The sequence below is a fragment of the Trachypithecus francoisi genome, unplaced genomic scaffold (assembly GCF_009764315.1).
Source record: "Trachypithecus francoisi isolate TF-2019V2 unplaced genomic scaffold, Tfra_2.0 Lachesis_group11, whole genome shotgun sequence".
In the NCBI taxonomy this organism is placed as follows: domain Eukaryota; kingdom Metazoa; phylum Chordata; class Mammalia; order Primates; family Cercopithecidae; genus Trachypithecus; species Trachypithecus francoisi.
Window position 1 is genome coordinate 122,039,365 of NW_022681456.1, and position 20,952 is coordinate 122,060,316.

Genomic DNA, 20,952 nt, shown 5'->3' on the forward strand with positions numbered 1-20,952 from the left:
AACATGGAAAATGCTAAACAATCAAAGTTCTTAATTTGTGTTGGTACATTATATTTAGTTATCTTATTGGGCATTTTGCAAGGTCTTGAAGAACCATTAGTCAAATTCCTTCAATTTATTAACGAAGGATTTGAGGCTTAGAGAGGAGATGTGACACACCCACTTCACATATAGGACTTCTAATTTCCAATCCGAGCATATAAATATTTGTTAGCAGATGAACGTCAGGAATATTTTGGAGAAAAGGGGAGTTGGATTCATGAGAGAGGGATGAGAAATGGCTGGATAGTGTTCAAGTGTAAGCAGATCTGGTGACGAGACAGATGTTTAATAAGTTGAAGGGTCTTGAAAAAGGCTGCTGTATTTGAGTAGTGGGTTTGGCCATGGATTAGGAGATATTTCGGTGATGTTCACATTGTTTCTTGTCACCAGTGAAGCCCTTTGTCCTTCTTTATGTTTTTCAAAATACAGCATCCCTATGAATGTCTTTCCTGTTTCCATAATCAGAATTAGTCTCTCCTTCCATTGTCAGCATTTTCCCTCTCTTATGGTACATCAGAATCTTGTATTTTATCTGATTTTGTGCCCTGAAGTATCTGATGTATCTAAAAAATAATCCTTGATCAGTTCTGGCTATCACCAGCTAAGTCACCTTAGCAAGAAACAATTAATTTGAATCTTGGTTTCTTTGTGTGTATAAAATGGAAAGAGGGCTACATTATTTCATTTTAGCATTTTTGGCATAGTAATATTGTTGGACATGAAATAAAATTAAAAGCAAATTTTACCTCTATAGTATCCTTGACCTATTACTCCTGCAGACATGGGGGGGATGACTGAACACGACTTTGGTTTTCGGATTTTCGAGTTAGTGAACACCTTCAATCCCATCCCCTGGAAAAAAATAATAATTCAAACAACTTGTAAGCTTGATTAGAATATATAAAACATACTATCCTTAGAGACTGCCCTATGTAATTCCAGTAACCTTATATTAATTCTATGGCAAAACACTTGACAGTAAATATAGAGTAGTTAAATTACAAAACTTATGGGTTATTAAGGTTTTATTCTTTATTTATTATTTTTTAGTTTGCAAGAAAACCCTAAATATAACTAAAAAGTATCTGGATGAATAGGCAGAGGTTAGATCTAGTCTTGACTCACAAACTGAACTTCTATGTGATCCTGACAGAGACTTCAACCTTTTTATTGGCTTCATTGTTCTCTGCTGAAAAATGGAGAGGCAAGTCTACATAATCACTAAGATTATGAATAGATACAGAGTTTTATTAACATTCAAAAAATCACAAGCCAGCATGTTAATAAGTAGTGAGGATTTTACCTTGAGGAAGCTATAAGTATCTGCTTCATCATTACTTGATAAGGGAACATAGAAGGCTCCATTACGAATGAAGAAAGGATGGGGACAGTGTCCTTGTTCTTCCTCCTGCTGGTCCACATTGTCAGGAAAATTGGTGAGATCCTTCACAGTTAGCAGATTATATACCTGTAGCATTGGGGAGATCAAAGGCAGAACTGTTACTTACTTTTCTTCTGAAATAGAATGAACTGAGAGAAATAAAATAATTATCATCAATCTTTTCTTGAGTACGTTCAGGTAGTTGGTACCTTAGAGATAAGTTGGAGATTTTCCTTATATTTAACAGTGTTGTTTTGTTATAAAGAAATATATAAAACCTACTTGGGAAAATGCTTCCAAAGATTAATAAAACCTTAAGTTATGAAGGATTAATTAAAACTTCATTGTAGAGTCTAGAGGTAAAAATAGACTATAGGAAGAAGACTTAACTTGCATCTGTGTTTAATTAATACGTAATGCCCTGGAGGAATTTAGCTGCAAATTATTTTTGCCACCTGTTAAACATTTACGTCTACTCAGGCTTATTCTCAGATAGAAAATCGTATAGATGGCCAATTAGAAGCAGCTGCGGTCTGCAGCACTTACGGAGTGGAATGAAAAAGGGATATTAAATTCAGCACCTTCAACTGAAATATCCAGGTTCTCACATTGAGACTGACTAGGCAAGCAACTTGAGCCACAGAGAACAATGAAAAGCAGCAGGGGTGAAAGTGGGGGAGGGCAACGGAAGGAGTGATTGTGCAACCTCGCCTGGGAAATCACACTTCTCCCATGGATCTTTGCAACCCGTGGATCAGGAGATACCCTAGTGAACCCATGCCATCAGGGCCTTGGGTCTGATACACAAAGCTATGTGGAGTCTTGGCAGAGCAGCCACTCAGGCACACAGAGACCCAGGAATTTTAAGTACTCCGGCCCTGGGATCCCCGGAAAGGCAGGAAATCTGTTTGTACATATCCCTAGGAAGGGGGCTGAATTCAGAGAGCCAAAGAGCATCGTCCTGTGGACCCCACTTCCACAGTACCTCACAGGTTAAGACTCGCTGTCTTGGAATCCCAGCCAGCCAACGGCAGTGGGTTGGAGTCCACCTGAGATGGACCTGAGTTCCTGAGGGGAGAGGTGGCTGCCATCTCTGTGGTTCTGAGGACTCAGCCACTCCAGCCTGCAGGCTTGGGGAATACAGATGGTCTGGATGAGGAAGGGTCCCCCACGATGCAGCACAGCTATCTTGCCAGGTTGTGATCAGACTGCTTCTTTAAGTGGAACCCTGATCCATTCCTCCTCACCGAGTGGGACCTTTCTGTGGGGGCTTCAGGTACTCCAGGCAGGGTTCTAAAGACAGAGCTTTGATCTCTCCCGGGGACCGAGCTCCTTGGGGGCAGGGGTGTCTACCATCTCTGCAGTTTGGTTGACTCTGCCACTTCAACCTGCTGGCTTTGGAGAATACAGGTGATCCAGATGAGGAAGGATCCTACGCAATGCAGCACACCTGCTCTACCAAAAAGCAGCCAGTCTGCTTCTTTGAGCAGGTCCCTGATCCCATTCCTCCTGACTGGGCGAGACCTCCCAATAAGGGTCTCCAGCCACCTCCAACAGTTGCATGTTAGTACCTGGCAAAAGGTTAGTACCCCCCCAGGATGGAGCTTCTAGAGGAAGACACAGGCTGCCATCTCTGCTGTTTTGTGGCCTTCACTGGTGATACCTCCAGGTATAGGAGAAACCAAAGTGACTGGGGTCTGGAGTGGACCCCCAGCAAACCTCAGCAGCCCCATGATAGAGTGGCTTGACTGTTAAAAGAAAAACAAGCAGAAAACAACAGCATCAACATAAAGACCCAACAAAAATGTAATTCAAAGGGCAGCAACCTCAAGGATTAAAGGTAGATAAGCTCATAAAGATGAGAAAAGATTAATTCAAAAACAATGAAAACTCAAAATGCCAGAGTGCCTCTTCTGTTCCAAATGACTATGACACCTCACCAGCAAGGGCACAGAACTGGGTTGAGGCTAAGATAGTTGAATTGACAGAAGTAGGCTTCAGAAAATGGACAATAATAAACTTGCTGAGCTGTAACCCAATGAAAAGAAGCTAAGAATCATGATAAAACAATACAGGAGCTGGTAGCCAGAGTAGCTAGTTTAGAGAGGAACATAACCGACTGATGGAACTGAAAACCATATAACAAGAACTTCACAATGCAACTGCAAGTATCAATAGCAGGACAGACCAAGAGGAGGAAAGAATCTCAGAGCCTGAAGATGATCTATCTGAAATAAGACAGGCAGACTAGAATAGAGAAGAAAGAATGAAAAGGAATGAACAAAACCTCTGAGAAATATGGGATTATGTAAAAAGACCAAACCTATGACTAATTGGGATCCTTGAAAGAGACAGGGAGAATGGAACCAAGTCGGAAAACATACTTCAGGATATTATCCAGGAGAATTTCCCCAACCTAGCAAGACAGGCCAACATTCAAATTCAGGAAACGCAGAGAAGGCCAGTAAGATACTCCACAAGAAGATCAACCCAAAGACACAAAATCATCAGATTCTCCAACGTCAAAATGAAAGAAAACATGTTAAGGGCAGCTAGAGAGAAAGGCCAGGTCACCTACAAAAAGAAACATATCATACTAACAGTGGACCTCTCCGCCAAAACCATGCAAGCCAGAAGAAGTTGGGCGCCAGTATTCAACCTTCTAAAAGAAAATAATTTCCAACCCAGAATTTTATACCTGGCCAAACTAAGCTTCATAAGCAAAGGAGAAATAAGATTCTTTTCAAACAAGTGAATGGTTAGGAAATTTATCACCACAATGCCTGCCTTGCAAGAGCTCCTGAAGAAAGCACTACATTTGGGAAAGAAAGACCATTACCAGCCACTACAAAAACACACTGAAGTACACAGGCCACAACACTGAAGCAACCACATAAACAAGTCTGGAAAAAAGCATCATGATGACAGGATCTAATTCACACATAAAAATACTAACCTCAAATGTAAATGGGCTAATGCCCCAGTTAAAAGACACAGAATGGCAAGCTGAATAAAGAGCCAAGACCCATCATCAGTATGCTGTCTTCAAGAGACTCATCTCACATGCAAGGAGAGACACAAGCTCAAAATAAAGGGATGTAGGAAAATTTACCAAGCAAATGGAAAACAGAAAAAAGCAATCCTAGTTTCTGACAAAACAGACTTTAAACTGCACTTTGGGAGGCCGAGACGGGTGGATCACGAGGTCAGGAGATCGAGACCATCCTGGCTAACACGGTGAAACCCCGTCTCTACTAAAAAAATACAAAAAATTAGCCGGGCGAGATGGCGGGCGCCTGTAGTCCCAGCTACTCGGGAGGCTGAGGCAGGAGAATGGCGTAAACCCGGGAGGCGGAGCTTGCAGTGAGCCGAGATCGCGCCACTGCACTCCAGCCTGGGTGACAGAGCGAGACTCCGTCTCAAAAAAAAAAAAAAAAACAGACTTTAAACCAACAAAGATCAAACAAACAAACAAACAAAGAAGGGTATTATATAATGGTAAAGGGTTCAATTCAACAAGAAGAACTAACTATCCTAAATATATATGCACCCAACACAGAAGCACCCAGATTCATAAAGTTCTTATACACCTACAAAGAGACTTAGACTCCCACACAATAATAGCGAGAGACTTTAACACACCACTGACAATATTAGATGGATGATTAAGACAGAAAATTAACAAAGATATTTAGGATCTGAACTCAGCTCTGGATCAAGTGGACCTGATAGAGATCTACAGAACTCTCCACCAAAGTTCAACAGCATATACATTCTTCTCATTGCCACGTGGCATTTACTCTAAAATTGATCACATAATTGGAAGTAAAACACTCCTCAGCAAATGCACAAGAACTGAAATCATAACAGTCTTTCAGACAACAGTGCAATCAAATTAGAACTCAAGATTGAGAAATTCATTCAAAACCACACAACTACATGGAAATTGAATAAACTGCTCCTGAATGACTCTTGGGTAAACAATGAAATTAAGGCAGAAATCAAGAAGTTATTTGAAACTAATGAGAACAAAGAGACAATGTACTGCAATCTCTGGGATGCAGCTAAAACAGTGTTAAGTGGGAAATTTACAGCACTAAATGCCTGCATCCAAAAGCTAGAAAGATCTTGAATCAACAACCTAACATCTCAACTAAAAGGACTGTAGAACCAAGAGCATACAAACCCCAAAGCTAGCAGAAGACAAGAAATAGCAAAGATCAGAGCTGAGCTGAAGGAGAGAGAGACATGAAAAACCCTCTTAAAAAATCAATGAATCCAGGAGCTGCTTTTTTGAAAAAAAGTTAATAAAATAGATAGACTGCTAACTAGACTAAGAGAAGACAAAAAGAGAAGAATCAAGTAGGCACAATCAGAAATGACAAGGGGATATCACCGCTGACCTCACAGAAATGCAAACAACCATTAGCAAATACTATAAACACCTCTGTGTACATAAGCTAGAAAATCTAGAAGAAATGGATAAATTACTGGACACATACACACTCCGAAGACTGAACCAGGAAGAAATTAAATATTTGAATAGACCAATAACGAGTTCTGAAGTTGAGGCAGTAATAAAGAATCTAATAACCAAAAAAAGCCCAGGACCAGATGGATTCACAGCTGAATTCTACCACAGGTACAAAGAAGAGCTGGTACCATTTCTACTAAAACTATTCCAAAAATTGAAAAGGAAGGACTCCTCCCTAACTCATTGTTTGAGGCCACCATCATCTTGATACCAAAACCTGGCAGAGTTACAACAAAAAAAGAAACCTTCAGGCCAATATCTCTGATGAACATCGATGCAAAAATCCTCAACAAAATACTTGCAAACCAAATCCAGCAGCACATCAAAAAGCTTATCCACCACAACCAAGTAGGCTTCATCCCGGGGAATGCAAGCTTGGCTCAACATACACAAATCAATAAATGAGATTCATTACATAAACAGAACTGAAGACAAAAACCACATGATTATCTCAATAGATGCAGAAAAAACCTTTGATAAAATTCAACATCGCTTTATGTTAAAAACTCTCAATAAACTAGGTATTGAAGGAACATACCTCGTAAGAGACATATATGACAAACACACACCCAATATCATACTGAATGGGCAAAAACTGGGAGCGTTCCCCTTGAAAACTGGCACAAGACAGGGATGCCCTTTTTCACCACTCCCATTCAACATAATGTTGGAATTTCTGGCCAGGGCAATCAGGCAAGATGAATAAATGAAGTGTATTTGAATAGGAAGAGAGAAAGTCAAGTTATCTTTATTTGCAGATGACAAGATTTTATATCTAGAAAACCCCATTATCTCAGCCCAAAAGATTCTTAAGCTAATAAGCAACTTCAGCAAAGTCTCAAGATACAAAATCAATGTGCAAAAATCACAAGCATTTCTATACACCAACAACAGGCAAGCAGAGATCCAAATCATGAATGAACTCCCATTCATAACTGCTACAGAAAGAATAAAATACCTAGGAATACAGTTAACAAGGGAAGTGAAGGACCTCTTCAAGAACTACAAACCACTGCTCAGGGATATCAGAGAGGACACAAACAAATGGAGAAACATTCCATCCTCATGCATAGGAAGAATCAATGTAATGACAATGGCCATACTGCCCAAAGTATCTTATAGATTCAATGTTATTCCCATTAAACTACCATTGACGTTTTTCACAGAATTAGAAAAATCTCTTTTAAAATTCATATGGAAGCAAAAAAGAGCCTGAATTGCCAAGACAATTCTAAGCAAGAAGAGCAAAACTGGAGGCATCACGTTACCTGACTTCAAACTTTACTACAAGATTACAGTAACCAAAACAGCATGGTATAAGAACAAACACAAAGACCAATGGCACAGAATAGAGAACTCCGAAATAAAACCGCAAACCTACAACCAACTGATTTTTGACAAACTTGACAAAAACAAGCAATGGGGAAAGTCCTCCCTATTTAATAAATGGTGCTGGGAATGCTGGTTAGTTATATGCAGAAAATGGAAACTGGATCCCTTCCTTACACTGTATACAAAAATTAACTCTAGATGAATTAAATACTTAAATGTGAAACCCAAAACTATAAAGACCCTTGAAGAAAATCTAGGCAATACCATTCAGGAGATAGGTACAGACAAAGATTTCACGATGAAAATGCCAAAAGCAACTGCAACAAAAGCAAAAACTGACAAATGGGATATAATTAAATTAAAGAGCTTCTGCACAGCAAAAGGAACTATCATTAGAGTGAACACACAACTTAAAGAATGGGAGAAAATTTTCCCAATCTACCCACCTGAGAAAGGCCTAATATCCAGAGTCTACAAGTAACTTAAACAAACTTTCAAGAAATAAAAACCCATTAAAAAGTGGGCAAAGGACATGAACAGACAATTCTCAAACGAAAACATACATGCAGCCGACAAACACATGAAAAAAAGCTCAACACCTCTAATCATTAGAGAAATGCAAATCAAAACCACAATGAGATACCATCTCACACCAGTCAGAATGGCTGCTATTAACAAGTCAAAACAACAGATGCTGGTGAGGTTGCAGAGAAAAAGGAATGCTTTTTTACTGTTGGTGGGAGTGTAAATTAGTTCAACCATTGTGGAAGAAAGTGTGGTGATTCCTCAAAGACCCAGAGGCAAAAATACCATTTGACTCAGCAATCCCATTACTGGGTGTATACCCAAAGGAATATAAATCATTCTGTTATAAAGATACACGCATGCATATGTTCACTGCAGCATTATTCACAATAGCAAAGACATGGACTCAATCTAAATGCCCATCAATGATAGACTGGACAAAGAAAATATGGTACATATACACAATGGAATACTATGCAGCCATGAAAAGGATGAGTTCATGTCCTTTGCAGGGACATGGATAGACCTGAAAGCCATTATCCTCAGCAAGCTAACACAGGAACAGAAAACTAAATACTACATGTTCTCACTCATCAGTGGGAGCTGAATGATGAGAACACATGGGGGAGAACAACACTCACTGGGACCTATTAGAGGGTAGGGTGTGGGGAGGGAGAGCATCAAGAAGAATAGCTAATAGATGCTGGGCTTAATATCTAGGTGATGGGTTGATCTGTGCAGCAAATCACCATGGCACATGTTTACCTATGTAACAACCCTTCACATTCTGCACTTGTACCTCTGAAGTTAAAATAAAAGTTGAAGAAGGAAATAAATAAAACACAGTCCATGTTCAAAAGAAAAATAAAAGAACCACATAGGCACATGAATGAACTTGTATCATTATATTGGATAGACCAATGTCTATGCAGGGTACTTTTTATGGAAAATGGATGACTCAACAGAATCAAGAACCCACAGGGCAGGGCCAGAGGCCTGAATATTTATCCCTGGACTGATGTAAGATTGAGTCTTAATCAGAGAACTTCCATTTGCCTGGCTTAATCTTGAGTAATTATGGACCAGTAACCCCTGAGTGCCTCGTTTCCCCCTTTTTGAACAGGAGTGTCAATAGTGATTATTCTATGCCAGTTGCACCATTGTATGTTGAGTGTGTGGGGCCAAATAACTTGAGTACGCTTTAGTTCAATGTCTTTGTATCTAGCGGTATTGTACCTGAGGAATCATACCTGAGAGGCATTATCTGTACTTGGACCTGATTTAAATGATATTTAGCCTTTGAGCTGTTCCTATTTTACGATGAGAATTTTAGGGACCTCAGAGAGAGGATCGAGTATATTTTACATGTGAGAGCTCATGTATTTCTGGGGATCAGAGGTCAGGCTGTGGAGACAGCTTCCAAAATTGCCCACAACAGTCTCTGCCTCCTGGTATTCATGCCCTAACATTGTTTGTCCCACAATGAATAGGGTTGACCTCTATAGCCAATGGGATATTGTGGAAATGAGGGGACATGACTTTCAGGCCTAGGTCGTAAAAGATATTGCGACTTTAGTACTCTTTGGAACATATTAGCTCTCTTGGATCACATGCTCTGGAGAACTGTTGCCACATTATGGGAACACCAGCAGCCCTAGGACCTCTGTGTGGTGAGGAACCGAGGCCTCCCGCCGATAGCGTTCGAGAAACCTGTCTTGGAAGCAGACCTTCCAACCTCTGTCTTTGGCCACCATGTTAATCACAATCACGACAGGTCACAAGCTAGACCCACCTAGCTAAGCTGCTCTGAATTCCTGACTCACAGAAACCGCATATGATAATAAATGTTTATTGTTTTAAGCCACTAGGTTTTGAAGAAAATTGTTATGCAGCAGTAGGTAGCTAACATAAACACCCTTTCTACTTCTTTATCTATTTACCTTTGGTTTTGAGTAGAATTAAGTAGGTACATAAATGAACATGTATTATTTATATTGGGTGAACTAATGATTTCTATTATTATTCAAAGCAACTGAGCTTAAAGGTTTCTATAATTTATCATCTGAAATCTTCAGTTATGTTCATAATTCCTTCTCACTTCCACAACACTCCAAGTTTACCAAACCTTACTGAAGTGACTGTTAAATGTATATGACTAAACAGAATAAGACAGACATAAACTTTTGAGAGGCAGACTAAATTCCTATACTACCTGCTGAAATTAATAGCTTAGAATAGACTGCCATAAATGCAGACAGTAAAAATAACAGGCATAGTTCCAAAGAAAGAACTCAGAGAGACAGTTTTCTTGTTTCAGGTTAACTTCTTGATGTTGTTTCCTCTAACTAAAATACAGAAATATAGTCATTGTCTCTTGTATAATAATTATTATGCTATGAGGAGATATATCAAATATATATCAAATGCAAATCAAGATCAAGAAAAGTTTTGATTACAGCAATCTCCTCGATCTGCGGTTTTGGTTTCCAAGATTTCCATTATCTGTGGTCAACTGTGATCCAAAAATATTAAATGGAAAATTCAGAAATAAACGATTCATAAGTTTTAAATTGCTGCCATTCTGAGCAACATGATGAAATCTCACACTTTCCTGCTTCATCCTGCTCGGGACGTGAATCCTCCGTTTTTCCAGTGGATCCACACTGTAGCCACTCCCTGCCCCTTAGTCACCTAGAATCCTGTTACAAGGTTGTCACAGTATCACAGTGCTTGCGTTCAAGTCACCCTTATTTTACTTCATCATGGCCCCAATGCACCAGAGGACTGATGCTGGCAATTCGGAGGTGAAAGAGAAGCCATAAGGTGCTTCCTTTAGGTGAAAAGGTGAAAGTTCTCCACTTGATAAGGAAAGAAAAAATGATGTATGCTGAGGTTGCTAAGATCTACGGTAAGAATGAATCTTCTATCCATGAAACTTGAAGAAGGAAAAAGAAAATCATGCTTGTTTTGCTGTGACATCTCAAACTACAAAAATTATGGCTACAGTATGTGGTAAGCGCTTCCTTAAGATGGAAAAGGCATTAAATTTGTGGGTGGAAGACAGGAACAGAAACGTGTTCCGGCTGATGGCCATTGGGTTCAGTGCTATCCACAGTTTCAGACATCCACTGGAGGTCTTGAGACACACCCCTGCAGATCAGGGGGCACTAGTGGATATGCTCCAACCTGAAGAATGTTAATTTTCATAACTAAAAGTAGGACAGAGGTCTCGGATATAGTTATCTCACAGTTTAGCATTTTAATAGACATGAAGTAGAAACTAGAACAAACAAAAGAAACTTTCATATTACTAATTTACCAAGCAACATTGAAAGGTAATAATACCTCCCAAATACATAAGTTGATTGACCCTTTTAAATGGTGATTCATGAGGCAGTTAAAGCTATCAAATTTCTCATAACTTTTTATCAATGATCAAATCATAATATTATTTTTTCTTGCATTATGTTAAAAATTCCAAATATGAGTAATCTAGTTTTAAATAGGTTAGACAAGTAGTTTCTGGACTTTTCCCTTCCTTCTGATAATTGTTCTTCAAAAACCCCATATTAGACAATATTTTCTCCAAATGGCAATAATTAACAAATGTTCACCTTTTATTTTGCTGAGCCACCTATAGCCTTTTTTTATTGCCTCTCTCTAAGGACAAGGACTGTGATACATTTCCTTCTGTTTTCCCAGCTTCTACAACAGATCCAGCATGTAGTAAGCTTGAAATAATAATAATAATAATAATAATAATAAATAAATCATCACAACATGCCGAATGTTACCCCCATGAATTAATATAACTATAGTAAAGAGCAGAGAATTAAAATTTTAGTCTGTGAATCAACATTGCCAACAAAGGTGTAGTGGGTCATTTTCTAAAAGTAGAAAATAATTTGTAAATCACTGATTACCACTTTCACAGATCCCAACAACTCTACAGACATAAATAGTTAGATCTGTCAAAAGGTACCTGACTTCCCTTATGTTTGCAGGTATTAATTTTATTTTATTTTATTTTATTTTGAGACGGAGTCTCACTCTGTCGCCCAGGCTGGAGTGCAGTGGCCGGATCTCAGCTCACTGAAAGCTCCGCCTCCCGGGTTTACGCCATTCTCCTGCCTCAGCCTCCCGAGTAGCTGGGACTACAGGCGCCCGCCACGTCGCCTGGCTAGTTTTTTGTATTTTTTAGTAGAGATGGGTTTCACCGTATTAGCCAGGATGGTCTCGATCTCCCGACCTCGTGATCCGCCCGTCTCGGCCTCCCAAAGTGCTGGGATTACAGGCTTGAGCCACCGCGCCCGGCCAGGTATTATTTTTATAATATAATATAAGTTTACCTACTCCAGTGACCAAAAGTGATTCTATTTAGACAGGATCCAGATTATCTATTACTTGGGCAACACTCTTTTAAACTATCACATAAGTGGGGAATCTTAAAATATAGCTTTCATGAAGATCACTGTAAGACATTAATAACTGAGGTTAAGACTTGATTCTTCACAGAAATAGAAGCTGTGTCATAGAAGGAATTATACTTGCAGGCAGATGCAGAATTTCAGAATCACATCTCAGCTTATGCCACTTATCTTGAACAAATCTCTCAACTATTCTGAATCCAGTTTTCTCATCTTAAAAAGGGACTACTACTCTCCAGAATGTTGGGCAGATTAAGTGAGAAAACCTGTATGAGACGGCTTGAGAAACTATCAAGCACTTAGCAAGTGGGAAGTATTTTTAGTGTTACATTTTACTCTCAACAGAGGCTTCCTGCTCTCAGCCTCTGGAACGGCCCTTCCTGGTCCCCAAGGTTGCTGGAAACTCACTGAGGACGCGGAGAGCTCAGCCTCAGGCTTCATGAGCAGCATGCTTTGGTCCACAGCACGAAGGGCGCAGAGGGACTGCGGAGCAGCTCCTACTCGCAGGTGGGCGTGTGAGGCTGGGGGACTTTGTGCTGGGCTGAAGCTCAAATCCACCTGTGGGAAATGAAGGGCACGTCAACTAGCATTTTCCCTACTTCTGTGATCTTGCAGTCACCTGCATCTCCTAAGTCACCCTTATATACAATTCATATGACTATGTTGGTAATGTCAGTCAGAAACCTATTTTTACATGTTCCCTTCACTTTAAAAATAGAAAATAATTTGTAAATCACTTATTACCCCATTCACAGATCCCAACAACTCTAGAGACATAAATAGTTAGATCTGTTAAAAGGTACATGACTTCCCTTATGTTTGTGAGTATTAATTTTATAACAAGCTTACCTACTCCAGTGACCAAAAGTGATGCTATTTAGACAGGATCCAAATTATCTAATACTTTGGCAACACATTAATTTATTCACTCGTTTAAACATGACTAGCACATAGGTGGGGACTCTTAACAAAATATAGCTTCTCAGTAGCTTAATCTTGTCCTAAGGAGACAACTGAGGCAGAATAAGGATAGATATCTTATTTGATTTTTAGATGGCCATCTTTATCTCTGACACATGATAAGGTAATCCTAGGTGCTTGCACTTATTCTTCAGGCTTTGGGAACTTTTGAGTCTTAGCATTTTACATACTCACACAATTGAATCAGCAGAGAACAGCATCATGAACACAAAACGGATCGTATTTTATTTGGTAGCAGCTTTGTGTAATTGAAAAAGTGCTGTACTAGATGCCTAGAAATTCAGGTCTGCCATAAACTTGTTGGGAATTGTTGGGCAACTCATTTTACTTTTCTGGACTCAGCTTTCTCTGGGGTAAAATAGATGGCTCCTACAGTATCATTTATTTGTGTTCTTTTAATTTTATGTTAAATCACTCACCTTGTTGGCTAGACAGTTTTCAATCTCAAAATTTTCAGAGTCTCCAATAACTTCTCCATCTGGTAAAATGGTGAAGATGAACATGCGTGCAATGGGGGCAATGTCTGATTCCACAGGGAAGGATAAGGCAAAACTGCCTTTCACTGGAACATGGAGAGAGTGAGACAAAATGGTCATAAGTCAGGACACTGTTGCTTGGTCTTATTCAGTTTAGAACTGTGTCCATTCATTCAATGGCTTAGTCTCTCTATGTGCTATTAGTTATTTGGTGAAATTAGTAGGCCAATGTCTCCTTTCAGAACTTTAATTATAGCATAAGGTAACAAAGTTCCATTCACTCACATCTTTTTTATTTGATATGCCACTTAACTGTTGCCTAAATCAATTAAATATCAATAGCTCCAGATTTTCTGCATATATATGTGACAACTATTTTGTTTACATTTCAGACTAGAGGTGATTCTCAATTTAAATATAGAGCTATAATTTGTAAGATATAATGACTTTATTTTGTAACATATGACTTTTAAAAAGCTCTGTATGTAAAAAAAAGTTCCTACTAATTGAATTTCCTAAAAGAGTATTTCATGCTTGGAGTTTTCCTTGCAGTGTTAAACTCTCATAAGTACATTAGCATATTTCTACTGGAAGTATTAAATGGTGCCAGATAACACTTCAGAAAATATATTACATTTTAAAGCAGGGTAAAGGGCCACCAGGTAGTTACAAAAGGGCAACAACAAAGGTTCCATTTTCTGAATGGTCCACTGGTGACTTGAGTAGATGGCCCACATTTAGTTGAATAACAGTAATTATAAAACCATGAGAGACTTAACGACAGCAAAGTTTCTGAGACCTCAGTACATAAAGAAAGGACAGATACCATCTGGCATTGTTTCCACATCTTCCTTTTCTCTACATCCCTCCTGTTCCAGATTCCCAGCTATATGGCTTTAAATTCCGGTGCTTCCAAGTTCTTTTCCAGTAACATGTTCTTGGTGCAATTAGACAATACATAGGATAACAGAGTCTCTAGACATTGTTGAAACTCCAAATAATGTAGGACAAGGACAATTATAATTGCAGAAGTACTATAATTGATTTTATTTTTTTCTTAACCATATGTGTTAAAAATTAAGTCTAATATCCTTAGGAATGTTTTATGAAGTGTAATATCAGGATGAACAAGGCTAGCTATCTAATACACAACATGAAGACTATAGTTAATAAAATGGCACTATATTTTAGATTTTTGCCAAATGAGTACATTTTAGCTGTTCTTGCCACACACACACACACACACACAAATGAGTAAGTAGGTGAGATGATGGCCATGTTACTTTATATCACTATAGTAGTCATTTTATTATCTATATGTGTCCCATAACATTATGCTGTACACCTTAAATAAATGTAATTTTTTTTTGAGACAGAATCTTGCTCTGTTGCCCAGGCTGGAATGCAGTGGTGCAATCATAGCTCACTGCAGCCTCAAATTTCCAGGCTCACGTGATTGTACTGCCTCAGCCTCCCCAGTAACTGGGACTATAGGTGCACAACACCATGTTTGGCTAATTTTTTATATATTTTTGTAGAGATAGGGTCTAGCTCTGTAGCCCAGACTGGTCCCAAACTCCTGGGTTCAAGCAATCCTCCCAAAATGCCGCAATTACAGGCAGCAGCCACTGTGCCTGGCCAAAATTTACTTTTTAAAAATGATTGTATTAAAGCCCTGAGATAGGTGGTGCTCAATTAAAAACTGTTTTAACTCTACGTAGAACATGGAAATTTTCCAACTTTATGCAAATTTTACTTTAGCTTAACAGTACTTATTTTTATATCACTATGTGTTTATACTGCAAAGCTCTTAAGTTTGGGAAGAAAGGAAGTTTAAAATATCCTTAAGGCAGTGTCATGCCATTCACATTTCTCTTCAGTTGGACAGATCAAGTTTTACCTCAGACCTCAGAAAGGAAATAAGTTCCCCTTCTAAAAGGAAGGAAGCTCTTCTATCACTGTGTCTTGAGTTCAACAAGGAAGGTGGGGTAGATCGAAATGTCATAAAAACAGAAAAAAAAATTATAGTGACTTTATGGCAAAGAATAGTGGCAGGAAATTAAAGCTTTTAATAATAAAATTTGCCAGCACCTGTGTGTGCATGCACCCTGCCTTGCCACTGCTGGCAGCGTGAGTGTACTCCATGCCCTCTACCCCTACCACACCACCACTGACATCAGAGCATTGGCAGGCACTAAGCTCACCAACCTCAGCCCTGCCAGCACCCTGCCCGTGCACTGGAGCTGCCAGTGCAAAACTAGGCACAAAACACACAAACCCACCCCTAGCCATGTGCAGACACTGCCACCAGCATGAATGTACACAAAAGGTTCATATAGTCCTGCACACACTAGTGCCCCACCCCCATGCTAACACCACCGTCACTGCAAATGCATGCACAGTTGCTGGTGGGGATCCCCCAATCCCCTGAGTCATACTGCTGTGACCACTGCTATGAATGCCTGCACAAAGTCCAGGACCCTGGCACCTGCTAGCACCCTGCCACAGCTGATGAGCGTGTACCCCACCTCCCTGCCACTGCCGTGCTGCTGGTACATGTGAATGAGGAGGGATCCCACTGCTACCGTCCTGCAAAGTGCTTTGGCTGACATCACCCATGGGAGTGTTGTGACCAGTGGTCTGGGAGCACTTTGGTCCCTTCAGTGCAGCATGTTCCCAACCTTGAGGAGCCAGATAACAAAGTTGGAGCCAGATACCAGTCCCCCAGAGTTACAGCATGCAATCCAGGAGTCCTGAGCTAAGCCTTGCCCTTTCCTGCCTCCACTGCCCCCGAATCTTCTGGTAACAAAGTCAGTTGACTGAACCCACTTTATACCACAATCAAACTCCCAAGGTCATTGAATAGGATAAAAGGAAACAATCGAAACAACAGCAATTTCTAAGACTGAAGGAACATCAGCCCACAAAGATGAGAAAGAACCAGTACAAGGACTCTGATAACTCGAAAAGCCAGAGCATCTTCTTTCCTCCAAATGATCACACCAGTTCTCCAGCAAGGGTTGTTAACTGGGCTGAAATGGCTGAAATGACAGAAATAGAATTCAGAATATAGATAGGAATGAAGATCATTGAGATTCAGGAGAATGTTGAAATCCAATCTAAGGAAGCTAAGAATCACAGTAAAATGATGCAGGAGCTGACAAACAAAATAGCCGGTAAAGAAAAGAACATAACCAACCTGATAGAGCTGAACAACAGTCTACAAGAATTTCATAATGCAATCACAAGTATTAACAGCACAACAGACCAAGCTGAGGAAAGAATCTCAGAGCTACAAGATTAACTTTCTGAAATACAATAGTCAGATAAGAATAAAGAAAAAAGAATGAAAAAGAATGAACAAAACCTCTTAGAAATATGGGATTATGTATGTAAAAAGACTGAATCTACAATTCCTTGGTGTCTCTGAAAGAGATGAGCATAATGAAAGCAACTTGGAAAACATATTTTAGGATATCATCCACGTGAACTTCCCCTCCTAGCTAGAGAGGCCAAATTCAAATTCAGGAAATGTAGAGAACCCCAAAATATACTTCACAAGAAGGTCGTCCCCAAGACACATAATCATCAGATTCACCAAGCTTGAAATGAAAGAAAAAAAATATTAAGGCAACTAGAGAGAAAGGACAAGTTACCTACAAAGGGAAGCCCATCAGACTAACAGTGGGTCTCTTAGCAGACACCCTACAAGCCATAAGAGACTGGGGGCCTATATTCAACATTAATTTTTTAAATTTATTTACTTATTTATTTTTAGATGGAGTCTCACTCTGTCACCAGACTGGAGTGCAGTGGTGCAATCTCAGCTCACTGCAACATCCACCTCCCAGGTTCAAGCAGTTCTGCTGCCTCAACCTCCTAAGTAGCTGGGACTACAGACATGCACCACCACACCCAGCTAATTTTTGTATTTTTAGTAGAGATGGAATTTCACCATGTTGGCCAGGATGGTCTTGATCTCCTGACCTCATGATCCACCCACCTCGGCCTCCCAAAGTGCTGGGATTACAGGCATGAACCACCGTGTCCAGCCAACATTCTTAAAGAAAAGAAATTCCAACCAAGAATTTCATGTTGGGCCAAACTAAACTTCATAAATGAAGGAGAAATAAGATCCTTCTCAGACAAGGAAATGCTGAGGGAGTTTGTTACCACCAGACCCATCTTACAAGAGCTCCAGAAAAAAAGCACTAAATATAAAAAGGAAAGACTATTACCAACCAGTACAAAAACACATTGAAGTACACAGACCAGTGACACTATAAAGCAATTACACAAACAAGTTGACAAATAGCTAACAACATGATGACAGATTCAAATTCACACATCTCAATATTAACCTCAAATGTAAACAGACTTAATGCCCCAATTAAGAGGCACAGAGTGGCAAGCCGGATGAGGAAGCAAGACCTAGTGGTATGCTGTCTTTAAGAGACCCATCTCACATGCAATGACACCCATAGGCTCAAGACAAAGGGAAGGAGAAAAAACTGCCAAGCAAATGGAAAATACAAAAAAGCAGGGGTTGCCAAATGCCCATCAATGATAGACTGTATAAAGAAAATGCGGCACATATACACCATGGAATACTACACAGCCATAAAAAAAGAAGAGTTCATGTCCTTTGCAGGGACATGGATGAAGCCGGAAACCATCATTCTCAGCAAAGTAACACAAGAACAGAAAACCAAACACCACATCTCACTCACAAGTGGGAGTTGAACAATGAGAACACATAGACACAGGAGGGGAACGTCACACACTGGGGCCTGTTGGAGGGTGGGGGACTAGGGGAGGGATAGCATTAGGAGAAATACCTAATGTAGATGATGGGCTGATGGGTGCAGCAAACCACCATGGCACATGTACCTATGTAACAAACCTGAACATTCTGCACATGTACCCCAGAACTTAAAGTATAATAAAAAGAAAAAAGCAGAGGTTGCAATACTAATTTCAGACAAAACAGACTTTAAACCAAGAAAGGTTAAAAAAAAAAAGACAAAGAAGGGAATTACATAATGGTGAAGGGTTTAATTCAACAAGAAGACCTAACTAAACAAAACCTATATGTACCCAACACAGGAGCACCCAGATTCGTAAAACAAGTTCCTAGAGACCTTCAAAGAGACTTAGACTCCCACACAGCAATATTGAGAAAAGTCAACACTCCACTGACAGTATTAGACAGATCATCAAGGCAGAAAATTAACAAAGACATTTAGGATCTGAACTCAGCACTGGACCAAAATAGATCTGATAGACATCTACAAAACTATCCATCTCAAAACAAAAACACATACATTCTTCTCAACTGCTCATGGCACTACTCTAAAATTGATCACACATTCAGACATAAAACAATTCTCAGCAAATTAAAAAAACAAAATCTTATACTCCACACTCTCGGACTACCATGTGATTAAAATAGAGTTCGATAAGAAGAAAATCACTCAAAACCATACAATTACATAGAAATTAAACAACCTGCTCCTGCATGACTTTTGGGCAAATAATGAAATTTAGGCAGAAATCAGGAAGTTCTTTGAAACTAATGAGAACAAAGATAAAACATACCAGAATTTCTGGGACAGAGCTATGGCAGTGTTAAGAGGGAAACTTATAGCACTAAACATCCACATCAAAAAGTTAGAAAGATCTTGACAACCTCACATCACAACTAAAAGAACTAGTGGGTCAGCTGTGCTGTGCAGGGGATCTGTGCTACATCCTAATCACTACTCGCCCTTCAGAACCTGAAAGTTACAGCAATGGAAGCTTCAAGACAGAAAAAATGGCAGCCAGCCTCTCCCTCTGTGAGCTCTGTCCCAGGGAAATGTAGAGTTGCTACCAGCCTGAAAACCCTGATCGGGTGAGGTGGTAGTGGCTGCAGTCCCAGGTTGTGGTGTTGCACCCAATGAGGAGAAGTGGGACTCACATAAAAAATAGTCTGATCAAACGTCCTTGGTGAACATTGATGCAAAAATCCTCAATAAAATATTTGCAAACCAATATTCTTGATGAACATTGGTGTGAAAATCCTCAATAAAATACTGGCAAACTGAATCCAGCAGCACATCAAAAAGCTTAGCCACTGTGATCAAGTAGACTTCATCCCTGGGATGCAAGGTTGGTTCAACATGTACACATCAATATATGTGATTCATCGTATAAGCAGAACTAATGACAAAAATAAGATTATCTCATCAGATGTGGAAAATGATTTTAGTAGAATTCAACACCTCTTTGTGTTAAAAACTCCCAATAAACTAGATATTGAAAGAACACACCTCAAAATAATAAGAACCATCTATGACAAACCCACAGCCAACATCATACTGACTGGGAAAAAGCCAGAAGCATTCTCCTTAAAAACTGGCACAAGACAAGGATGCCCTCTCTCACCACTCCTGTTCAACACAGTATTGGAAGTCCTAGCCAGAACAGCTGGGCAAGGCAAAGAAATAAAGGGCATCCAAATAGGAAGAGAGGAAGTCAAACTATTCCTGTTTGCAGACGACATGATTCTATATCTAGAAAACCCCATAGTCTTGGCCCAAAAGCTCCTTAAGCTGAAAAATGATGTTAGCAAAATTTCAGGATACAAAATCAATGTACAAAAATGACTAGCATTCCTATACACCAACAACAGCCAAGCCAAAAGGCAAATCAGGAATGCAATCCCATTCACAATTGTCACAAAAAGAATAAAATATCGAGAAATACAGCTAACCAGGGAGGTGAAAGATCTCTGCAATGAGAATTATAAAACACTGCTCAAAGAAATCAGAGATGACACAAACAAATGGAAAAATATTCCATGCTCATAGATAGGAAGAATCAATATCTTGAAAATGGTCATATTGCCCAAAGCAATTTATAGATTTAATGCTTTTCCTATAAAATTACCAATGACATCCTTCACAGACCTAGATAAAACTATTTTAAAATTTATGTGGAACTAAAAAAAGAGCCCCAAATAGCCAAGGCAATCCTAAGCAAAAAGAACAAAGGAGGAGGCATCACACTACCCAACTTGAAACTATACTACAGTGCTACAGTTACCAGAACAGCATAGTACTGGTACAAAAACAGACACACAAATCACTGGGGCAGAATACAGAGACCAGAAATAATCCTGCACACCCACAACCATCTGATCTTCAACAAAGCTGACAAACACAAGGAGAGAACTCCCTATTCAATAAATGGTGCTGAGATAACTGGCTAGCC

The 20,952-nt window shown here is 39.5% G+C and overlaps 1 protein-coding gene across 3 annotated transcripts in view; it reads right to left on the reverse strand.

Moving 5' to 3' along the window:
- The window catches only part of LOC117090785 (pregnancy zone protein), a 62,014-nt gene that overhangs the window by 20,687 nt on the left and 20,375 nt on the right, over positions 1–20,952 (reverse strand). For all 3 annotated transcript variants that reach the window (XM_033223386.1, XM_033223387.1, XM_033223388.1), the window contains 4 exons: positions 13,642–13,784; positions 12,650–12,799; positions 1,346–1,510; positions 789–894 (listed from right to left, as the gene is read on the reverse strand). In XM_033223386.1, coding sequence (XP_033079277.1) covers positions 789–894; positions 1,346–1,510; positions 12,650–12,799; positions 13,642–13,784 — 564 coding nt within the window. The remainder of the gene's footprint in view (positions 1–788; positions 895–1,345; positions 1,511–12,649; positions 12,800–13,641; positions 13,785–20,952) is intronic.